General features: G+C 36.1%; 1 protein-coding gene and 1 long non-coding RNA gene across 4 annotated transcripts; one reads left to right on the top strand and one right to left on the bottom strand.

Annotated features, from left to right (window-relative positions):
• The first annotated feature begins 362 nt into the window (after positions 1-362).
• LOC122042594 (transmembrane E3 ubiquitin-protein ligase FLY2-like) lies at positions 363-19,357 on the top strand. Of its 3 annotated transcripts, none has more exons than XM_042602771.1 (16): positions 363-603; positions 674-897; positions 5,635-5,707; positions 10,018-10,145; positions 10,793-10,908; positions 11,997-12,057; positions 13,870-13,933; positions 14,025-14,102; positions 15,489-15,649; positions 15,724-15,783; positions 16,603-16,696; positions 17,393-17,560; positions 18,151-18,479; positions 18,608-18,724; positions 18,805-18,924; positions 19,036-19,357. In XM_042602771.1, exons 2-15 carry the CDS (start codon positions 748-750, stop codon positions 18,904-18,906), a joined length of 1,701 nt encoding a protein of 566 aa, XP_042458705.1. In that variant the 5' UTR covers positions 363-603; positions 674-747; the 3' UTR covers positions 18,907-18,924; positions 19,036-19,357. The 3 variants fall into 3 exon arrangements, with proteins under 3 accessions (XP_042458705.1, XP_042458706.1, XP_042458708.1); XM_042602772.1 differs by having other exon boundaries at positions 363-607; XM_042602774.1 differs by lacking the exon at positions 363-603 and having other exon boundaries at positions 758-897; positions 10,008-10,145.
• On the bottom strand, positions 18,151-21,346 carry LOC122042595. The gene is made up of 3 exons (XR_006129313.1): positions 21,224-21,346; positions 20,335-20,438; positions 18,151-18,898 (listed from the first exon to the last, which is right to left on the bottom strand). It is a non-coding gene; the product is annotated as an uncharacterized LOC122042595 (long non-coding RNA).
• Between the last annotated feature and the right edge of the window lie 235 nt (positions 21,347-21,581).

The following is a 21,581-nucleotide window of genomic DNA, read 5'->3' as shown; positions in this document are numbered from 1 at the left end:
ACGTGGATGAATGATATTTTTTAAGATAAAATTTTATATACATTTAGGAGGACTTAAAAAAAACTAGCGTGATAAGATAAGTAAAAAAAACTTATGATAAATTATTAATCATATATAATTTACCATAATAAATCATATTACGTCAACGTGACAGCCAAGTCCAGACAATACCACGCATCGCACGTTACTACCAACTTTACCCAGCCAGCTGCGCCACGCCCCATGACCGCAGCAAATTAAATCTCCAATTCCCCTCAAATATCGACACGCGTCTGCACCTCGTCATTAGCATCAAACCAACGGCTAGGATGAGAGATCCCATTTCGTATATGTTAGTGGACCGCAACACTCGATCCGGATATCTTTCGCCGCCCCCGAAAACTCCACTGGAGTCTGGAGGTCGTCTCCGACGGAGACTCGCCGTCTGCTAGCGGCTGCGCCTTATTCTAATCGCTTCTCGTTTAAAATTTCTGGGTTCGCTGTCTGGATTTGATGCGATTGTTGCACAGACATGGGCGGAGTTATTGTTGGACTTTCTGCGTCAGTTCGTTGCGGCCTCCCTTTCCCCCTCCCCTTCCTCTTCTCCTCTTCTTACTCCTCGTGGTTGGTGTGTAGTTGACTCCGTATGAAGCAAACTGCCCCCTTTTTCTTTTCTTACTGATTTAATTCGCAGGTTTTGGGGCGTAACCTGCAAGATTTACTCTCAGAATAGCTTTCTCCTGCGCTGAGGGGTTGCGCTTGGAGGGAATGGCAGGGCGGAGGAGAGAAAAATGGTTTCTTGGGGATGCGGCGGCGGCTGTGGGTGCTGTGGCAGTGGTGCTTCTGGGTCTGGTTCGGCCTTTGGCGGCGCTGAGGCCTCTTAGGGGGATGGATTCTGCTGGTCCTTGGGGTGATGAGGTTCATATTTTTTTTAATGGGTTCCATTTCTCTTGAGTATGTAGTTCCGAATGTAAAAGGCCATTTTTTAGGCTATTGAGTATTGAAATCCTCAATTATCCTGGATGATTAAACAGTTAATGCATTGTAGCGCCTTGATATTGCTATGGCGGTGGGTTGTAGATTTTTTGGGCTAATTTTTGGAGTTACATTCAATCCAGGAGCGTAAAAAATCATTGAGTTTCTGGTCTTTTTGCTGCACTAATCAGATATAGGCCAAGACCTGTTAAGACATTATCATACAAGAGTTAGAAATTTCAGTCAATATAGGGTTTGGATAACTTCATTAAGCATTTAGGGTGTGAATAACTGGGATAAGTAAGCAATTCTAATTATAAGTTATGTCTTCCACATTAAGTGATCATGAGATGGCTCAATCTTGCATCAAACAATTTCATTATGCTTTTATGTTTCAGTTATGTATGAAATTTCTTGATTTTAAATTCTAATCTTCCCTATATAAACTTTTTTTGTACAGTTTATTTACACTGTTCATCGAATCCTTTCTCTTTTTTTTTCATGCTTTGATATGCTATTAGAAGTTGACCGCACATCCCTATTTTCATTATTTTAACTTGCTTGTTCTACTCAACTATCAAAGATTTATCCCTTCTGATGGCAATTTGAAGTGTTAACAAAGTGGAATTAGCAATAGATGATTTGACATTCCAATTCGGCTTTTGTTCTAGTCTTTTGATTTCCATAGCTTTTGATTCCTTATATCATATTTGGTTACCAAGCAGCAACAACTCATATATTTGTTATATGCTATTTTACTTATTATTTATTCTCTACCTTGCAAAACGATGAAGGGATTGAGAGAGATGTCTTACATAGAATACAAATAGTATAGTTAAAATGGAAGAGGGCGTCGGTGTTTTATGTGATTGTAAAGCAATTCTAAACTTAAAGAGAAGTTCTACAAAACGCCGGTTAGACTTACTATGTTATATGACGCTGAATGTTGGGCTATGACTCGAGCGCATGAGCAGAAGATGAGAGTTGTAGAGATTAGGACGTTAAGGTGAATGTGTGAACATACAAGGATGGACAAAATTAGAAATGAGAGTACTAGAGAGAAAGTTGAAGTTGCATCTATTGAGGGAAACTCCAATAGACACGTTTAAAATGATATGTACATGTACTTAGATAGCCAATAAATACTCCGGTTAGGTGATGTGAAACTATGACAAATACGCATATCAAACGAGGAAGAGAAAGAGCAAAAAAGACTGGTTAATAACAATAAAATAAGATAAAATTTATTTAAGTATAGATGATGATATAGTAGGGAATAGAGCCCAATGACGTATGATCCTATCCGAAAGTCGAAGAGACAGATGCTGGTGATGTGACGCGCCTGTTGACCTCCGATGGACTCCGCTCCCGCCTGCAACATAAGTAGCATCAGTGTCAAGCTAGGGAAGGGGTCCTCGGCGATGACCCTCCGATGCTCAAGTCCATCTCCAGTTAAGCAAGAAGGAGCAAAGAGAACTGAGGTGCAATAGTAGAAATCGCGAGAAAAACATACCTCCATCGATGCTTGGACCACCCTTATATAGGGCTCCTGTAGCATGTGTGCACACTTCTTAAAGTGAGCACACTTTCCCAAGCTTTCTCTGAAAAGATATATCAATAAAGTGTGCCAGATACAGTACCTTAACGGGCCGAGCATATCTCTGAAGTGACAGTGGAAGCTTTCGCCGTACGATCCTTTATCTGACCATGCCGCCTGTCAGCGACACTAGTTTCCAAGAGGGTGTCGAAGGATATCTCGCTGTGTCTACTGCTTGGCCGAGCGGAATGACCGCTCGACCATAATTCTGATATCCCTGTGTTATTTGCTATTTCGCCGAGCGGGATAGCCGCTCGGCTGAAAGTCCACTACTGCGCTGAGCGGGAGAGCCGCTCGGCTGAAAGTCCACTGTCTGTATCGTTCGTTGTCGGGTCGAGCGGGATAGCCGCTCGGCATGAAGCCCTTGTCCACATGCTCAGCGAGTATCTCACTATCTGCTTACCCGACGCTAAATATAATCCTGTCCAAAGTCGAAGAGACAGATGCTGGGGACGTGACGCTCCTGCTAACCTCCGATGGACTCCGCTCCTGCTTGCAACACAAGCAGTGTCAGTGCCGAGCCAGGGAAGGGGTCCCCGACGATGGCCCTCTGATGCTTAAGTCAATTTCCGGTGAAGCAAGAAGGAGCAAAGAGAACTGTGGCGCAACAGTAGAAATCGCGAGAAAAACATACCTCCGCTAATGCCTGCCCCCCTTTATGTAGGGCTCCTGTAGCGTGTGTACACGCTTCTTAAAGTGGGCACGTTTTCCCAAACTTTTCCTGAAAAGATATGTCAATAAAGTGTCCCTGACACAGTACCTTAACGGGCCGAGCATATCTCTGAAATGACAATGGAAGTTTCCGCCGTACGATCCTCTGTCTGACCATGCCGCCTGTCAGCGGCACTAGCTCCCTAGAGGATGTCGAAGGATATCCCGTTGTGTCTGCTGCTTGGCCGAGCGAAATGACCGCTCGGCCAGAATTCTGATATCCCTGCGTTATCTGCTGTCATGTCGAACGGGATAGCCGCTCGGCTGAAAGTCCATTCAGAGATATGCTCGGCCCGTTAAGGTACTGTGTCAGAGATACTTTATTGACATATCTTTTCGGAGAAAGCTTGGGAAAACGTGCTCGCTTTATGAAGTGTGCACACACGCTACAAGAGCCCTATATAAAGGGGGGTCTAGGCATCGGCGGAGGTATGTTTTTCTCGCGATTTCTACTGTTGCACTTCTCTTTGCTACTTCTTGCTTCACCGGAGACTGACTTGAGTGTCGGAGGGCCATCGCCGGGACCCCTCCCTGGCTCGGCATTGACGTTGCTTGTGTTGCAGGCGGGAGCGGAGTCCATCGGAGGTCAGCAGGAGTGTCACGTCCCCAACATCTGTCTCTTCGACTTTCGGACAGGATCAACGTAGAAGGATCTATATAGCCGACCCTTGGGATAAGGCTTAGTTGTTGTTATTATTCTCTACCTGCTAAACCTTCATTAATCCTTTGGGATGTACTATTGAAATAGTCAACAATTTGGTACATCAAGAATTTTGACTTGCATCACTTGTATGTTGCCTGTATTAAAATATATAAGATTAGTCATATTTTACAATTTTGCTCCCCAAAGTAAACAGGTGACTTGTATTCATCACATAGTTTTTCATGGTCAATTGTGTTATGAATCTGGCTCTTGTACTAGGACATTATGTAATTGAGGAAGAGCAAGGCACGACAAGGAGGGTGGAAAAATTAGCTGTAGAAAGCAAAGTATACAAGTTATAAACTTGGTGGCAAGGCCTGTTAGCATCGTCTTTTTAGGACTTGGAATGAAATCTCTTCTTCTTAGTCCACAATATCATAGCCAAACAATAACTTCAAAAATATCTAAATGTGGTTACTGACATGTACGTAACTAGTATTATGTATCCTCAGTGAGATACTTATTGCCTAATAGGCTCAAAATTTTCTATCCATAAACTAAAATTCATCCTGGCAAACCTACTAACTATAGGACCTTTCATATGGTTTATCTGCTTTCTATTTTGTGACTTGAACAAGATCATATTGAATAGTTTCCTATTTTAAGCAATTATCCACTTGTTAAATCAGTACTGTCCTAAAGTGGCGATTGAGATTTTCCTACCTCTATGCTTGAAATGCTTTAGAATTCTCCTAAATACTCACTTAGTTGGTTCAGCAATCTCTTTTAACCAGCTAGGGATATTCCATACATTTATTCTACATTACGTATCATCTATGGGACATAAGAAATAACATGAATTCTCAAAAATATTGCTTTTTTGTGTCTTGAGTTTCTTTCTCTCTCTTGGTCTTATCTGCTATTTCTCTCTAGAGTTACCCAAGACACAGATAATTAGTAGCCTTATATTAGTTATTCTTCTCCGAACCTTGTATAAGCTCAACCAACATATTATTCAATAAGCTATTTGAGTTTGTTATATAGAAGAAGTCCATTACATAATGCAATGACGAGTAACTTCATGTGGATCCACCATGAATGAGGATCAAAAGTGAGAAGGGTTATGATCAAATTTATCAGACTTCAGGTTAGATATTTTCATTGGTTAGGTCATGTGCACATCAGTCATCAGTGTACTTACTAGAGATATTCTTTAACACTGATATACCTAGCTAGTTGTACTTATCAAGCTTGTGTAATTATTGTAATTACTTTTTGTGACCTTTAAGCAGTAGCTTCTATAGAGTCACATGAGAATATTCAGCCCTGGCCTTAATTCTTAACATGGAAATTGCATGCATCCATCCAAACGACTATCTGCTTTCCAATTTTTTGACTACACAAAGAAGGATCTTGAAGAACTTGGGTTACTAAGAAAGCGTCTTTCTTAAACTGTATCTATTGCAGACTTGAGGTAAGAAACCAGGTAGGGAGAGTATGTTTAGTTCTTGAATGGGTATATTTTAACTTGAAGCCCTTGGTTTTCATACTACTTCTATTCATGAGCTGCACAACATCCTTTGAGCATGATATGGAGTTATGAACTTTACACACTTTTGTACGTATTATTCTATAGTCATCTTGTGCGCTTATTTTTGTGGTTTTGGTTATATGATAGAAATAATTATCATTTTCTGGTTTGTTTATGGCTATATTTACCTTCTTGCAGAGACTTTTCCTGAGAAGACGTGAGAGCGATGCCAATCCTTATTCATCATGGAATATTACTGGAACATACAGAGGTTTGTATTCCACTCTTGTTTTCCAAGACATACTGTGAACGATATCATGCTAGTTAAAATGAAGATATAACTTTCTGCCTTTGGTTGAATATTGCTTCTTGTAGTCGCTTCATTGACACTCATCTTTCTGTTACCTTTTCCAACTCGAACCTAATGATATAATTAAAATTTGCTGTGGTCAGATTCCTCTCTCATACTAAATTTAAAACTTGTTTATTTTTCTTGAATTTATAATCATGAACATCCAGTTTTGTCTTGGTAGAATTGAATTAAATCAATTTAAGCTGAATTTTCTCTAAAAATGTCTTATTTTCCTTTGAGCCACTTTGTATTTATTTGTATTTGAATTAACAACAACGACAACAACAAAGCCTTATCCTACTAGATGAGGTCGACTATATGAATCCTTTTATGTCATTGAGCTCCATCTCCTATTATATCATCCATACTTAGATAAATTTTATCTTGTTTTATTGTTGTTAATTCTTTTTTGGTTTTCCTCATTTGATATGCGTGTTTGTCATAGTTTCACGTCGCCTAACTAGAGAATTTATTAGTCGTCTAAGTACATGACTATACCATCATAAACTTATCTCTTTGAGTTTTCTCTCGATAGATGTAACTTTGACTTTCTCTCTAATGCTCTCATTTCTTATTCTATCTATTCTCGTATGTTCACACATCCACCTTAATATCCTCATCTCTACAACTCTCATCTTTTGCTCATGTGCTCGAGTCATAACCTAATATTCAGCTCCATATAACATAGTAGGTCTAACTGCGGTTTTGTAGAATATTCCTTTTAAGTTTTAGAGGTACTCACTCTCCTCCATTTTAACCATCCTGGTTGTATTCTATGAAAGACATCTCTCTCAATCCATCATTTTGTAAAAATGATCTGAAATATCTAAAGCTCTCGGTTCCGGGCAACTCGTCACCTCCTATATTAATAATTGTCTCATTATGTCTAATATTGCTAAACTTAAATTCTATATATTCTGTTTTTATTCTACTAAGCCTAAAACATTTTCCTTCTAGTGTTTCTCGCCAAGATTCTAGTTTATCATTTACTCCTTCACGTGTTTCATCTACCAAAACAATATCATCTGTAAATAACATGCACCACAGTATTATGTCTTCGCATTCAATGAGTTCATCCATAATTAGTGTAAAAAGATAGGGTCTTAGAACTGATTCTTGATGTAACCTTATCTTTATTGGAAATGCTTCAGTTGCTCTGCTTGAAGTCTTTACTTTAGTCGTTACATCCTCGTACATATTCTTAATTAGTTCAATATATGTTACGCTGACACATCACTTTTCTAAAATTCTCCATATAATTTCTTTTAGGACTCTATCATAAGCTTTTTCTAAGTCAATAAATATCATGTGTAGATCTTGTTTTTGCTCCCGATATTTTTCAATTAATTGTCTGAAGATGTATAGCTTCTATTGTCGACCTTCCAAGCATGGACCCAAATTGATTTTCGGTTACGTAGTCTCCTTCTTAATCTTTTTTCTATTATTTTTTTCCTAAATTTCATAATATAACTCATTAGTTTAATACCCCGTTTGCATAATTTTGTACGTCTTCCTTGTTCTTATATAAGGGAACTATAGTATTTATCCTCTATTGATCAAGCATTTTTTTTCATTTTCAATATCATGTTAAATAATTTTATAAATTATTCAATTCCGTGTTTCCCTTGGTACTTCCATACCTCTATTGGAATATCATTTGGTCCAATGACTTTTCCATTTTGCATCCCATTTAAAGCTTGTTCTATTTATGAATTTGAATTCTACGATAAAAATTTAAATTTCTATGCTCATTTTACTTACTTAAATTACCTAAGTTAAGTTGGTCACTAGGGGTGTCAAAAATGAACCCGACCCGACAACCCAACCCGAGTCGACCCGAAAAAAATCAGGTTCGGGTTGGGCATTTTCGGGTTCGGGTCGGGTTCGAGTTGGAGGGTTGGAGAGTAAAAAAATTTCGGGTTGGGTCGGGTCGGGTTCGGGTTGACCCGGTTTGACTTAAATGTAGGGTTTTGTGGGTTTTTTTGGGGTTAAATCAAATTTTATTTTAAAAATTTAGATGTTTTTATGTATATTAATATCATGTTTGTATGATAATGATGGAGTATTGAGATAAAAGTGAAGAATTATAGGGAAAATAGCCTAAAAAAGTCGTTTTGAATCGGATTTTCGGGTTATATGGGTCGGGTTGAGGTGTTTTGGGTTGAACTCGGGTTCTGGTCGGGTTCGGGTTGGGTTAAAAAAAAAAAAACTCAAATCGACCCAACCCGACCCGACCCACCCGAATTGACACCCCTATAATGGTCACCTAAATCTTCATTAAAAAGTTGATGAAAATATCTCTTCCACCACTCTTTTATTTTTCCATCGTTTACTAGTACCCTATTACATTCATCTTTAATATATTTTATTTGGATAAAATCTCTTGTCTTCCTTTCTCTGACTTTAGCTATTTTATAAATGTCTCTTTTCCCCTTCATTTGTATCCAATTCTTGATATAGTCGTTCAAAAGTTTCAGTTTTTGCTTCATTCACTGCTCTCTTAGCTTCTTTCTTGGCCATTGTATATTTTTTAAGTTTTCCTCATTAAATATATAGTTCTTTATAAGCTATTCATTTTTTCATTTACTTTCTCTTGCACTTTCTCATTCCACTACTAAGATTCTTTACATAGTGGTGCATACCCCTTTGATTCATCGAGTATACTTTTAGCTACTATTTTCAACTTTGATATCATCTTATCCCATATCGTATTAGAATCACCGTATATTTCACCTAATGTTTGTACTCCTACATTCTTCTTAGATATATTTTACTTCCCATCCTTTAGCTTCCACTACTTAATTCTAGGAGTCATATATATTTTCTTTCTATTGATACTATGTTTGAGGTGTATATCCAGCACTACTAATCTATGTTGAATAGTTAAGTTTCTCTAGGGATGACTTTGCAATCTTTACAAATCTTTCTATCCTTCTTCCTAACCATAAACAAGTCAATTTGTAATTTATTATTTCTACTTTTGAATGTGACTAAATGTTTTTCTCTTTTCTTAAAAAACGTATTAGCTAATATAAGGTCATATGTTATCGTAAAATTTAATATAATTTTCCCTTCCTCGTTTCTTGTTCCAAACTCATAACCCCCATGTACCCTCTCATATTTCTCATTTTTCACTCCGACATGTCCATTTAGAACACTTCCTATTAAAATCATTTTGTTTGGTGGAATGTTATGTAATATTTCATCTAAGTCATCCCAAAACTTTGATTTGATAACTTCATCTAATCTTACTTGCGGTGCACATATGCTAATTATATTTATAATTTCTTTCGCTACTATTATCTTAAGGACTATAATTCTATCCTATCTTCTAACTACTCCTACAACTTCATCATTTAACGAACTATCTACAACAATACTCACTCCATTTCTTGTTTTACTCTTTCTTGTGTACCATAACTTAAAACCCGAGTTCTCTATCAGTTTTGCCTTCTTACCTGCCTATTTTGTCTCTTATAAACACAAAATACTAATTCTTCTCCTAATCATCATATCTACTATCTCCATTGATTTACTAGTGAGGGTTCCTGTTCCATGTTCCATGTTCCATGTTCCAGATCTTAGATTATTAGTTTTCCTATCATACTTGTTCTTATCCAACCTATGGTGTGAGAACTTTTGTCTATTTAACACTACACCCAAGTTCTCATGGAGATGTAGCGATCCTTGCCAATTCGTTACAGTCGGACCTTACAACGCGAACTCTTGCATATTTAGCACTGCATTTGAGTTCTGGAGATGTAACGGTCCTTGCCGAGACGTTACAGTCAACCCTACAACGTGTTCCTTCCGGGGAATAACCTAGCATTAGCACAAGCCACAATAGTTTAATGGATCTATTTATTCAATATTTGCTATAATTTTAACACTGGCTAACAACTTAACGCAACCCTCCTTTATCCAGGCTTGGGATCGGCCATGACTGGTTCATCACGGGCGGAGTTTGTATTTGAATTACTCAATAGAGAAGAATATTCTATAGGCATGGAGATAATAGACATGTTAATCTTGTAATTTTTTGAGGTTTCCTTATATTTTTGCATCCTTGATTAATGCGAATGTCGATCAGTGTTGCTGTATAGAATATTCTCAAGTTGAGAATTTCCTACTTGTATAATTAGTTTGTTACTCTGAGGCATGCTATCCTTTTAGTTTCTGCTATTCTTTTTCTCCTCGTGAATCTTGATTATTCTTATAGTGCTATGCAGGAAGATGGAATTTTGTAGAGACCACCAATGTCTCCTCTAGGCTTTTTGATTTTGGGAAATCTGATGGTGTATCAGTTTTAGAGTTGGTGAGTACGCCCACAAAGATAAGTGGTGTACACTACATTCAGGTAAAAATACATCTATTAATTGTTTTCAATCTTGTCTTCTTGTCTATTGCTTATTATTTATCATCATAAATTGTTCTTTCCCTAAGGCTTACAAAATTTTTCATTTTTCATTTCCATTTATTCCTTTTCAGTGTTTATCAGAAATTAGATTATTAGATGCCATATATTTGATTTTATTTATTATTTATTATTTAAATATCTTACTAAACATGTTTATATTACTTGAATAATTGTTTTATAATTTCTTATTCATAAAAAGTGTTTGTATGTCAGTGACACCTGTTTTTAATGTTGTACGTTTCTGGAACTTGTGCACGAACAATGCCAAAATAGTTATTTAAATAATCATGCTATAGTAGCATAGAATTTCATTTCACTGTCTCTGGCAAGCTCTCCTAGCACTATGTTAACTGGAGCTGCAGTGGTGTTTTTCAATACACTACAAACCTGGTCACCTCACATACTTAAGTAAATCACTGGCATGCTCCTAATCTAGCTTGTCAGTAGTTGGAAAAGCTTTTGATAGGCCACCTTAATCTATTTTCACGATAATCCATGCCAAACCAACTTAAAGGATGGATTAAGAAATTGTAGACTTTCACTATCTTGGATCATTAACTCATCACTGCTAATTTTGGTAATGGCAGGGGGCAGTTACTTTCTATGATGTGTTTGAAAATGGACATGATCATGGATTTGCTAAGATGAGAGTAGAAGGTGTATATATTTGGCCCTTTAGACAACTTCGAATGGTAGCTAGCAGGTAAATTTATTAAGTCCCTTTTTCTCTCCCATATTGTGTTATACTGCTGTGGTAGTATTTACTAATGATATTGATGTTCTTGAGCTAAATTTCTTAATGTTCCTGTGATGCTTTGGATATTTAGATAATCTCAGCTTATGAAGGTTCTAGCATCCACAATCCATATTCAAGTTCCAGTGTCATATCTTTTAATAGAAAGTCCTGTGGATGCTGAAGTTTATACTTCACGGATTATCATCTGCTATCAGTTTTCATTTCTTATATGAACACTGGATTGTTCCACATTTGTTTCTCTGAAAATTTGAGTCTGACAATTTTGAAAATTACATGTACTGGGAACTCTTTCTAACTTGGGGGATAAGCCACCTTTCTTTTGATATTGAAATATATAAAGGATTGGCTCTCCCCAAATACTTAAACACAACTTGATGATGATGATGGTGACAAACAATTGACTCTAAATGTGTTTAGTTTCAATTAATATTACTTAATAAGCATATTGTTGAGACTTTAGGATGAGTATGATTCTTTGTTGTGTGAACTCTAAATGAAGAGTATAACTGAACCTTCCATGTTACTTTCTTGGTCCTTTTTCACCATGGAACTTTTGGCTCTGCTAATTGCAATTTGTATTGGACGGTCAATGTCATAACAAATGTATACTGTCTGTCGAGTGAAATCTTCTTTCACACAGTGGAATATACTTTTTGAAGCTATATTAACCTAGCTTGATGTTTTGGTTCCTTTCCTTCTTAGTATCATAGTATCAATGACGCAATTACCTTCATCTACAAGTCAGATTGCTCTATGCTGGCTACTTGTGTACATACGCAAATAGTCAGTGTTGGTGCAATCAACTTCTTTGATCCCTCTCTCGACTGCACCGATCCTACAGTCAGCCTATAGTTAATTTGATGTATGGATATATACATATCTGCTGTGATGAATCCAATTTCTCTACTTTTGCATCTCTGCATTTTTTTTTAATTTGCTTTTGCTTTGTGTGTAACCGAATTGTGGATTAACTACTGTCTACTAATGGTGTCTTGATATTATTTTGAAACTAAAGTGATTTACCTTTTTGACAGTGGAGCAGATGTTAAGTCTGTTCGAGAAGAGGATTACTTTTTGTCCAATCCATATTACTTGGTAACTATTTCATATTCATTACAAAAAGTTCAGTTTCTTTTCTCATGTATTATTAAAATTTCTAAGCAAGGACAGTTGCACATATTGCTGTGGTGCACTGGTGCTTTCTGTTTATGCTAAACTCTTTTTAGTACTAGTGTTTCTTTGAGCTTTCCTGATGACATGGTGAATTTGAAAATCAAGGTTTAAAATTTTGACCTGTGCCGAAGTTTCGGCCCTAGACCGGAACGATACGGTTTCAATATTATATCGTGCCGTGCCGATATAATTTCAGTATTTTTTTTATTTATATATAGTAATTATTAGATAAATATATTTATTGTGTATAATTTAAAAATAAGTTGTATATTAAATTTATATAAGTTCTCCATTATTAAACAACATAATATTGTTAGGAAAAATAATTAAATATAGTTTTCTATAAAAAAAAAAATTGATCTATTAATAATGTGAATTAAAATTAATACATCATAATATGTTACTTTGCTAATACTAAAAGGAGTAGCGTGAATCAGATAGAAACATTGGTTCTTATAATATTTTACTAAGATAACCTCTATAGTTCTTCAATGTCCAGATTAAATAATCATAATTATATAAATTAATATAAAATACTATTTTATATATAATAATTATATAAATTAATACAAAGCTACTATTTTATATATAATAATTATATAAATAAATAAATTAATTATTTAATTAATTATTAATTTAAATAATACATATTTAAAATAATAAAAAATGTTAAAATATCAATTAAATATTAAAACAGTAAAAAAATATCAGAATATAAATTTAATTTATTATAATTTTTATAAAAATTTTTAGAATTTTTATAAACTTTTTAAGGATTTTTTTAGAATTTTTAAATAAAATTTAAATAGTAAAAACAATTTCAGATTATCATTTAATAAAATTTATTAATTTTATAAAATTTTAAATATATTTTTTATATTTTATTGAGATAATTTAATTAGGATTTACGAAAATCTCTTTAAAACAACACACTTAAGTGGGAAATATTTAAATTATTTAAATTACAAATTTTGCACAGTAGCCCATGACGCAAGCCCGGGACCTCGAGCCCACGATGCGTGCCCGCGACTCCTCCGGTGTTCCACACCCCTCCGGCAACGCCAGAAGTGTCCCGCTACACTTTCGGCTCCTCCAGAAGGGTCGTGTCGTGACGTCTTCGGCGCCTGCGACACTTCAGGAGTCTTGCGACGCCTCCGTCGGCACCGGAGGCTTCCGGAAGCATCCGATGACTCATTCGGGACACTTACTGCTTGTGACGCGCGATCGAAATAGCTGCGCGTAGGGTGCTGGTTTTGGTTCTGGGAACGGTAAAAACCATCCGTGCCGGGCGGCATGGAACGGTATTTCCATCCATTTTGAATGTTCAAGAAATTTTCATACCAGTGTTTACATGCACTTTTCTTTAAAAAAAATCATGTAAGTACCATGGTTTGAAATTTCATACCGTGCCGAGTGAAATGGTCGAAATATATCATTCCAATAAATTACTAAAACTTGATATCACTCCATCAATACAAACAATGCCTTTTTCCTATGATTCATTTCCTTCTTCAACCTCCAATCCGTCACCACCATCATGCATCAGAATGTTATACTAAAACAATATCCTTCCAATCAAAGATCAAAACTCCTCAAAATTCTGAACATTTGTCACTATATCTGCAATATATTAAAAATAATAAAATTATTTTTTTATTTTAGGATTTTATAATGTACTTGCTCTTTCTTAGAAAGTGCAGTAAAATGGTGTTTTTTGTCTCTTTTTCCAAACAGCTTGGTTTGTTTTCTTCGCAAGTGCTTCAAGAATCTCACCAAGATAAAGTATGGAGGAGAAAATGTAAGTGTCTTCCTGCTTCCTCTTGGTCTATTTTTATTTTTATGTGGACTGGCATTGCAACTTGTCACTGCATTCTAACTTATTTTTTCAGCTCTAAATTATGACATGGACAAACATTGTAACATAGAAATAGCTGCTCAAGTTTCACGTACATCATCTCGACAAAGTGGTACTGGTTTCTTTGATATCACATCAGTTCACTTTTATTGTTTATTGTATCATTGTTTCTATACCTCCATATATGAGGGGAAAATCATATCATGCTGATGTAATTAGCATTGTTGGTGAAATTACTTATCATTGTTCTTTTTACTAACTTTTGGCAAGTATATGTTTTCTCATAATTTTTTGGATGTGTGATCATAGAAACATGTGTTTAAAGTATATATTTTTGACTTAAACTGATATTATTGAATTAGAAAAATTAATGTCAATGCTCAAGGCTTGCAAAACCAATTGCCTCTATCATCTTTTCGAAGCTATTTAAATTATTCATGTCAGATTTATTACCAAATGAGTGCCTTGGCAGAAGATGGTAAAAAGATGATATGATACATCAGTTTTACTAACATAAATTTCCATTTGACGAAATTAAGATCAGATCCCCAATTCATTTTTTTTGTTTTTTAGAAAAAATAATGGTCAATGATTCAAATATTGAGATCATAAAAACTTAAAATTGTTTAAAGATGTGCTTAGGTGTAATATGATTCCTGCATGTTCTTTATTCTCGAAGTTTTGAAATATTAAATTGTTTAGACCAAGGATTGAAAGCTCATTGCAAGCTACGGTTTTAGTCTCTGATCCACAATGTCCAGTGCAGACTCGCTGTGCTTGAGGTACCAACAAGAAGGATGAAAGAATTGGGGAGGAGAAGAGGAAGAAGATCAGGAAAGAAGAAGAGAATTAGGAGTACCAAATCCTATCCTTCTTGCCATGCAGAACATTCCGTTGTGTTGTTGTCATAAGAGTCTCACGTGTTTGAGGAAGCTTTACAGGACATCGTAGAAGCCTTGCATGCCTTAGGTGAAGCTTTGCGACCAGTTTCACCAACTTCCATTGAGCAAGATTTCAAACTATGGTTTAGAAAACAACAAGTAGAAGCAACAAAGACTAAAAATGCATAGGCGCCACGACTTTATCAAGGAAAAATTATGGCACCATGTCCTTGTCAAACATGCGCAACACCAACCAAAGCATTGTAATTCTTGTTCACGTATCCTATGATATTTTGCGGTTGTGCATCATGCTGATTTGAAATGGTTGTTTTTTCATAGGAATTATAGGCCTTCAATCTTAACCTAGACCCCTGGTCAAGTTCTTATTCATAGATGCTCAACTCGTTAAATACCTTCATATTGCATGGTAATAACCTATTACAAAAATACAGATTGAGATGTCCAGATGTACTGAGTTTTGCATACCACAATATGATTTCACAAACATGGCGTTTCCATTTGTTCTAATGCATGCATGCATGGCTTCTGCTTCTGTCAACATTGTGCATCTTTACCATATTCATTCGCTTGATTCTGCTTATTGTTTCTTAATTTAGGAGGTAGAGACAATGAACAGTACCATTTAGAGGGCTTCTTAGAGAGTCCAAAGGTTGAAGATGATGGAGAGTGCTTTTCCCCCATTTTGTTGAATGCTACCTCATTGAACATTGAGGTTTACTACAATAAAGCAGTCAACTACACGCTGATGGTCACCTTTGTATCCTTTATAATCAATCAACAATGTGCTTGTTGATTTTCCTTTCTTCTTTGGGATACCTTGACATCTAATAGGTCTCCTTCCTTCAAGTTCTTCTTCTGATCAGACAAATGGAGCATAGCAATACCCAATCAGTGAGTATATCATCCAAAAATTTATAATTATCATCATTCTCATTTGTCTGTCCTAACTATCTGCGGTTGGTCGGCTACATGGTATCCCATTTTTTTGCTCTTTGCAAGGTTATATCTATAATAATATTCAAATATATTAAATTATCTTTTATTAAATTGACTAAAAGACATTTTTATCTCCCTCTAGTCCTTATTTCCTTTCCATTCTAATTGATTCATCTCGCCCAATCATAGCATATATTGGTCATGTTTTAACATATTTATACTATGTCTATCTATTTTTCTCATTCTATTACCTATTGGAGTTGAAGGGGAGCCTTGGCGCAATAGTAAAGTTGCTATCGTGTGACCTAGAGGTCACGGATTCGAGTCTTGGAAATAGCCTCTTGTAAAGTAAGGTAAGCTACCTACAATAGACTCTTCCTTGGAACCTCGCATTGGCAGGAGCTTCGTGCACCGAGTTGTCCTTTTTTGATTACCCATTAAAATTATACTTAATTTCTTTTGAATAACAATATTATTTTATTTTTTTCCTTTTTACTTACCCCACACATCAACATTAATATCCTTATCTTTGTTACATTAGTTTTTTATACATGTTTCTAAGTCCTTATAAAAGGGCAGCCCGGTGTATAAAGCTCCTGCCAATGCGGTCAATTGTATGCATTCCTAATCTGCATTGTAAGAGGTTATTTCTACGACTCGAACCCGTGACCTCTAGATCATATGACAATAACTTTACTATTGTTCCAAGGCTCTCCTTTGTCCAAATACCAAGAAATGGTTGGATATTTCTAACTGTGTAAATGCTATTGGCAGGGTGCTGTGAAGGTTTCTATCGTAATGATCGGACAACAAGCTATATTGGATGCATATATGTGTTTATTACATTTGACAGCAGGAATCTTAGTTGGTGAGTTTCATAAATATTTGAAGTTCTGTAATTTCTGTCAGTTTAGAGCAAGTTCATGATTTGCATTTTGAATTTCTCTTTTTGCTGGATTCTTTTAGCACAATTTGTGAATATCTTGTCATTCAAGTGATTACATGTTAGGCATCAGTTTCATCTCGTGCTTCATTGTGCATTTGTTAGTGTAGTACAACTATCACAAGGTAACTTATGCCAAGTGCTCGAATGGATAGGTTAGGCGTTAACCATTAGTTTCGTGGTGATTGATCCATGAGATAATTGGAGGCAGCCTCCCCTCAAGTTGCAAGCTTTTGGTGGCATGAAGCACCAAAAGAGATTTGCAAAATACTTCCACTAGTTCTACATTGATACAAGAAGAAACAATCCATTGTTTATTGAGTTGGCAGGCGACCTCACCAAAATGAGTGTCATTTAGGTTGTCGGGATTGGATTTCTCAATGTAGTAGATTACTGAGGATAGATTTAATATTATTTTCTCAATTTAACAGAATTTGTTTCCTTGAAATAAAATCTCCCTAACGACCTAAAATATCCTAGTAATTCTTACTATTATATGTTGTTAGGCATCACTAAACTATCACTATGATCTTATATCTCTGTCGTTTCTTTAGCTTTTAAAGTATTGCACATTTCTAATCCTTCCACTGGTCAACTAATTCTGCATTTCTATGCACACAGAGTCGCTATTCAATGCATTTGCGACAGCGGCTTTCTTCAAGTTTGTTATTTTCTCGATTTTTGAGATGAGATATCTCCTTTCCATATGGAAGGCAGGTAGACCTATCAACAGTGGAGAAGGTTGGGAAACTATGCGGCATGAGCTGTCTGTTCTTTACAGCCGTTTTTGTGAGTTCCCGTCTGCTTGGTGAATTGCTGGACTTTATTTTGTATGGTTTACATCTCATAAAGACTAGTGTTAGTTTTCTTTGATGTTTAATAGATACTTGAATGGTTATTCTAATATTTATACTGCATGTCAGTATATGATATTCAAACAATGTACAAAAACATCTTGGAAACATTTGAGAAACTAGAAAACAAGCAACTTGTCATATAACTGGAGCGATAATTCATGGCATCAACTTCATAGAATGGGAACTACAATGATCAGTAAACAAGCTTCATGTCGATCAACTATGATAAATCTGATTTTCAAGAGAACTTTGAATTACTCAATCAATGCTTTCAGTGTTGATGATTGAATCCACCAGTTCTAGTAGTATACATTTTGATGCGTGAACTTTCAGTGTCGATGTCTGAACTTTCAGTGCTTTAGAACATTTGATTTCTTAAGTTTGTTTTGCCTACACCTTCACAATGTCTTCAATCGGCTTGTACATCATAGAATGAGCCAACTGAAATCCTTTTAATGATATCGAGAATATTTTTTTTTCTTGGTTACTTTCATGCTTTAACCAAACTCTCCTGCTTTACAGATGGCATTCTTTTGGGAGGAGTTCTCTTCATGTATGAGCTGCACAATTTCCTTCGTCCTATTCTTTTAGTTATGTACTCGTTTTGGATCCCTCAGATAATCACTAATGTTGTTCGGGATACAAGGAAACCCCTGCACCCTCATTACATAATAGGCATGACGCTCACTCGTACTGCAATTCCACTATACATATTTGGTTGCCCGAACAACTTTCTGCGAATTCAGATCAACCGAAGTTGGTGTGTATATTTCTTGTTGTTTATGACATTGCAAGCACTGATCCTTCTGTTTCAGAATTATTTTGGATCCCGGTGGTTTATTCCCCGTCAGGTATGTCTTTATCCAATTCTACTGAAAAGAGTTCAAATGTTCTTTTTCTCGGTTGATGGTTCTTTCTGGAGTTGCACAAGGCTTCATAAGTTGGCTTGTACAACTATTTTACTGCCTGTGATTTACAGATCCTACCGGAGAAATATAACTACTACCGAAAGCTCGGGAACCACAGTAATCAAGCAGTTGATTGTGTGATTTGCATGACTGGTATCGAACTTCCACAACGTCTGAATGATTACATGGTATTGAGAGTTCCATTTTTTTCCCCCTGAAACCAAAATGCTGTTGCCATAGACTTAACAGTTAAGCTCTACTCCCACAGGTTACACCATGCGATCACTGCTTCCATACTGGATGCTTACAGAGATGGATGGACATTAAGATGGAATGCCCGACTTGCCGACGTTCCCTCCCACCTGCATGATCATACTTGACTGGAATTGTAAGCATCTAAGACTTGCATAAAATAGCTTAATATTCAAAATATATTTGTGAAATTACTAGGACAACAAGTTAAAAAAAATTCAGGTCTGATTGGGCGCTTCTTTTCTAGGAAACCTATCAAAGGATCAAAAAGTGTAACAAAGATATGCATACATGACTAGCGACACATTAAAGATCTGTCGTATGATCTCGAAATTTCTGGAGATCCTGATTTGTGTTCATGAAATATCAATATTGTAAAGTTGAAAGGATGGCCTGAGGATCTGAAGAAAAGATCAGATGAATCTAATAGAAAATAGCATTGTAAGTGATAATATTGTAATATTTCCACTATTCTTTTTTCACTGTGCTAGTGTTACAAATATGTTTGCTCTTGTTCTTATTTCAAAGCTGACAATAAATTGCCATCCAATAGAATGTAATTTTTATCATCTATAGCATCAATAAGCTCAGCAAAAGAAATCAAGGTTCTTCGATTATTTCTCCAACCATCTCATTAACTCATTATGAAGTGTTCAAGTGCATTTCTGAGTATCCATTTTGAATATGAAAAAGTTCCTTTCTTTCAATCCATGTACACATGTTTTTCCATCTCATCTACATCCTATTTTAACTCTCATTTGCACTTGTTTGACTTATGTTTTGTGATGCCCCTGTTCTTCATCTTAATGTTAAGTAGACTCTACCCATCCTAAGCTCTGTGAAGGGGGTCACATTTAAAATTGTCCAAGTATTTGATGAAATTATTGGCAATCGTATGACTATGGTTGTTGGGGATACAATCAAAGGCCCATATTGAAAAAATAGAAAAAAGATCATGGATTTAAAAGGATGTAAGATATCTTGGTATGAAACTTTTTGGGTAGAATCTAAAAATAAAATCATAAGAATTTAGGCTCCAAATGAACAATATCATATCATTGTGGAAATATTTAAATTCTTTTGGTCCGGAGGTCCGGAGTTGGTCAAGAGTGACTGAATGTTGATGCTTTCAGGGAGACTCGGAGCAGATTAAGGTAACTAAATGCTCGCGGGGAGGTTCAGAGTAACTCAAGAGTGATCGGATGCTCGTGGAGAGGCCCGAACCATAAGAGTAATAATGATCCTTTGTTTAAGGGGAAGATTGTTGTTAAAGTCCCACATTGAAAAAGATATGAAGAAGATCATGAATTTAAAAGGATATAAAATATCTTTATTGACATGAGACCTTTTGGATAGAGTCTAAAAATAAAATTATGAGAGTTTAGGTCTAAAGTGGATAGTATCATACTATCATGGAGATATTTAAATTCTTTTGGTTCTAATAAATATCCTATCAGAGGTCATGAGGTTGTTACGAGGACAACAGGGAACTAAAGAATGAGATTATTTTTTGCATTCAAATGTGCTTAAAAATTTTAATGCTTACCTGAAAGGTACGATGGAAGGTAGGAGGATGGGATAAAAGTTCAGGCTTGTTGAATCTGAAAGGCAGGACGGCGCGAACACTTTTAATCTACAGCTTGTCTCACCCTGATACGAGTAATAAAGCTTTTAAGGCTTGTAGGAGTTTCAAATGGGATTAAACGATCTGTGACTAATTACAAAGACAATAATGTTCTCACACCATCAGTCCTCGTTAGCTACAGAATCAAAAATTTGGGCACGAGATTTACTGAACAAATGCAGGATATGGTTAAGGGTATTGGTAAACACTCGCAAAATCTAACCATTGGTGGTACGAGAAGCATCAGTAGTATCGAAACAATGTCACTTAAGAGGATTACATCATCAAAAGTGACAGTAATGAACAAAAGATCATGGTGAGTTTAATACCGGTTCCCATCAGATCTGAAAAAAAAAAGACTAATAAGATATAGCCGATAGCTTGAATGAGTTGTTTACGATTATTTTATCAGTCAAGAAACTCTTCTTCTTTTGTTTTATCGATTCTTCATGTTTGCATAAACTAAATATAAACTAGTACATTCTTCACGTCCAGTATATTCTAAAGATGTAAATTCAAACTCTGTTTCACTGATCCAATTGGAAACTGAAGTTACACAAAATTGAACAGGATTCTGCGACAAAATTTTGTCAACGAGTGAAACTTCCTTTCTTTCTACGGATGCCACCAAAAGACACCCTTTCGAGAAATCAAATTTGTTTACCATCCATCCAAATAGGGTCAATACAATGCCAGTAAAACCCTCAAAACCAAGCCGACATCACAAATTTGACAAACCAGACGGAAAAAAAAAAAAGAATAAGAGATCTGTGAAACCGGAACAAGAGATCAAGAAGTTGGGCGTACTCACAGAGGACGAAGAGGGAAGCGGCGAGGCGGTTCGTACGGGCACCGAGCAGCGGAGTGCCTCCCATTTCGGACTCCTCCGCTTGAGCTGGGAGTGCGCTGGGCGTCGCTTTAAGGGCGATGGAGAGGTGTCGGTGGCAGTGGGGAAGCGGACCGCATTTATAAGCAGCACCGGTGATCCACGGACCGGACCGGACCGGACCGGGCGGTTCGACCCGGATCAGATGATGTGGTTTGGTTTGATCTAAGTTATTATCTTGCAAATTTTCAAAGTTAAAGATGGATCATTTTCAAAATACCAAGTTGATTTTAAAATCCTAAAACAAACATGAGAAAAAAAATTATTAAAAATATTTTTGAAA

The sequence above is a fragment of the Zingiber officinale genome, chromosome 2A (assembly GCF_018446385.1).
Source record: "Zingiber officinale cultivar Zhangliang chromosome 2A, Zo_v1.1, whole genome shotgun sequence".
Classification (NCBI taxonomy): Eukaryota; Viridiplantae; Streptophyta; class Magnoliopsida; order Zingiberales; family Zingiberaceae; genus Zingiber; species Zingiber officinale.
The sequence above is the reverse complement of the archived record's forward strand: the minus strand, read 5'-3'. Positions and strand labels throughout refer to the sequence as shown.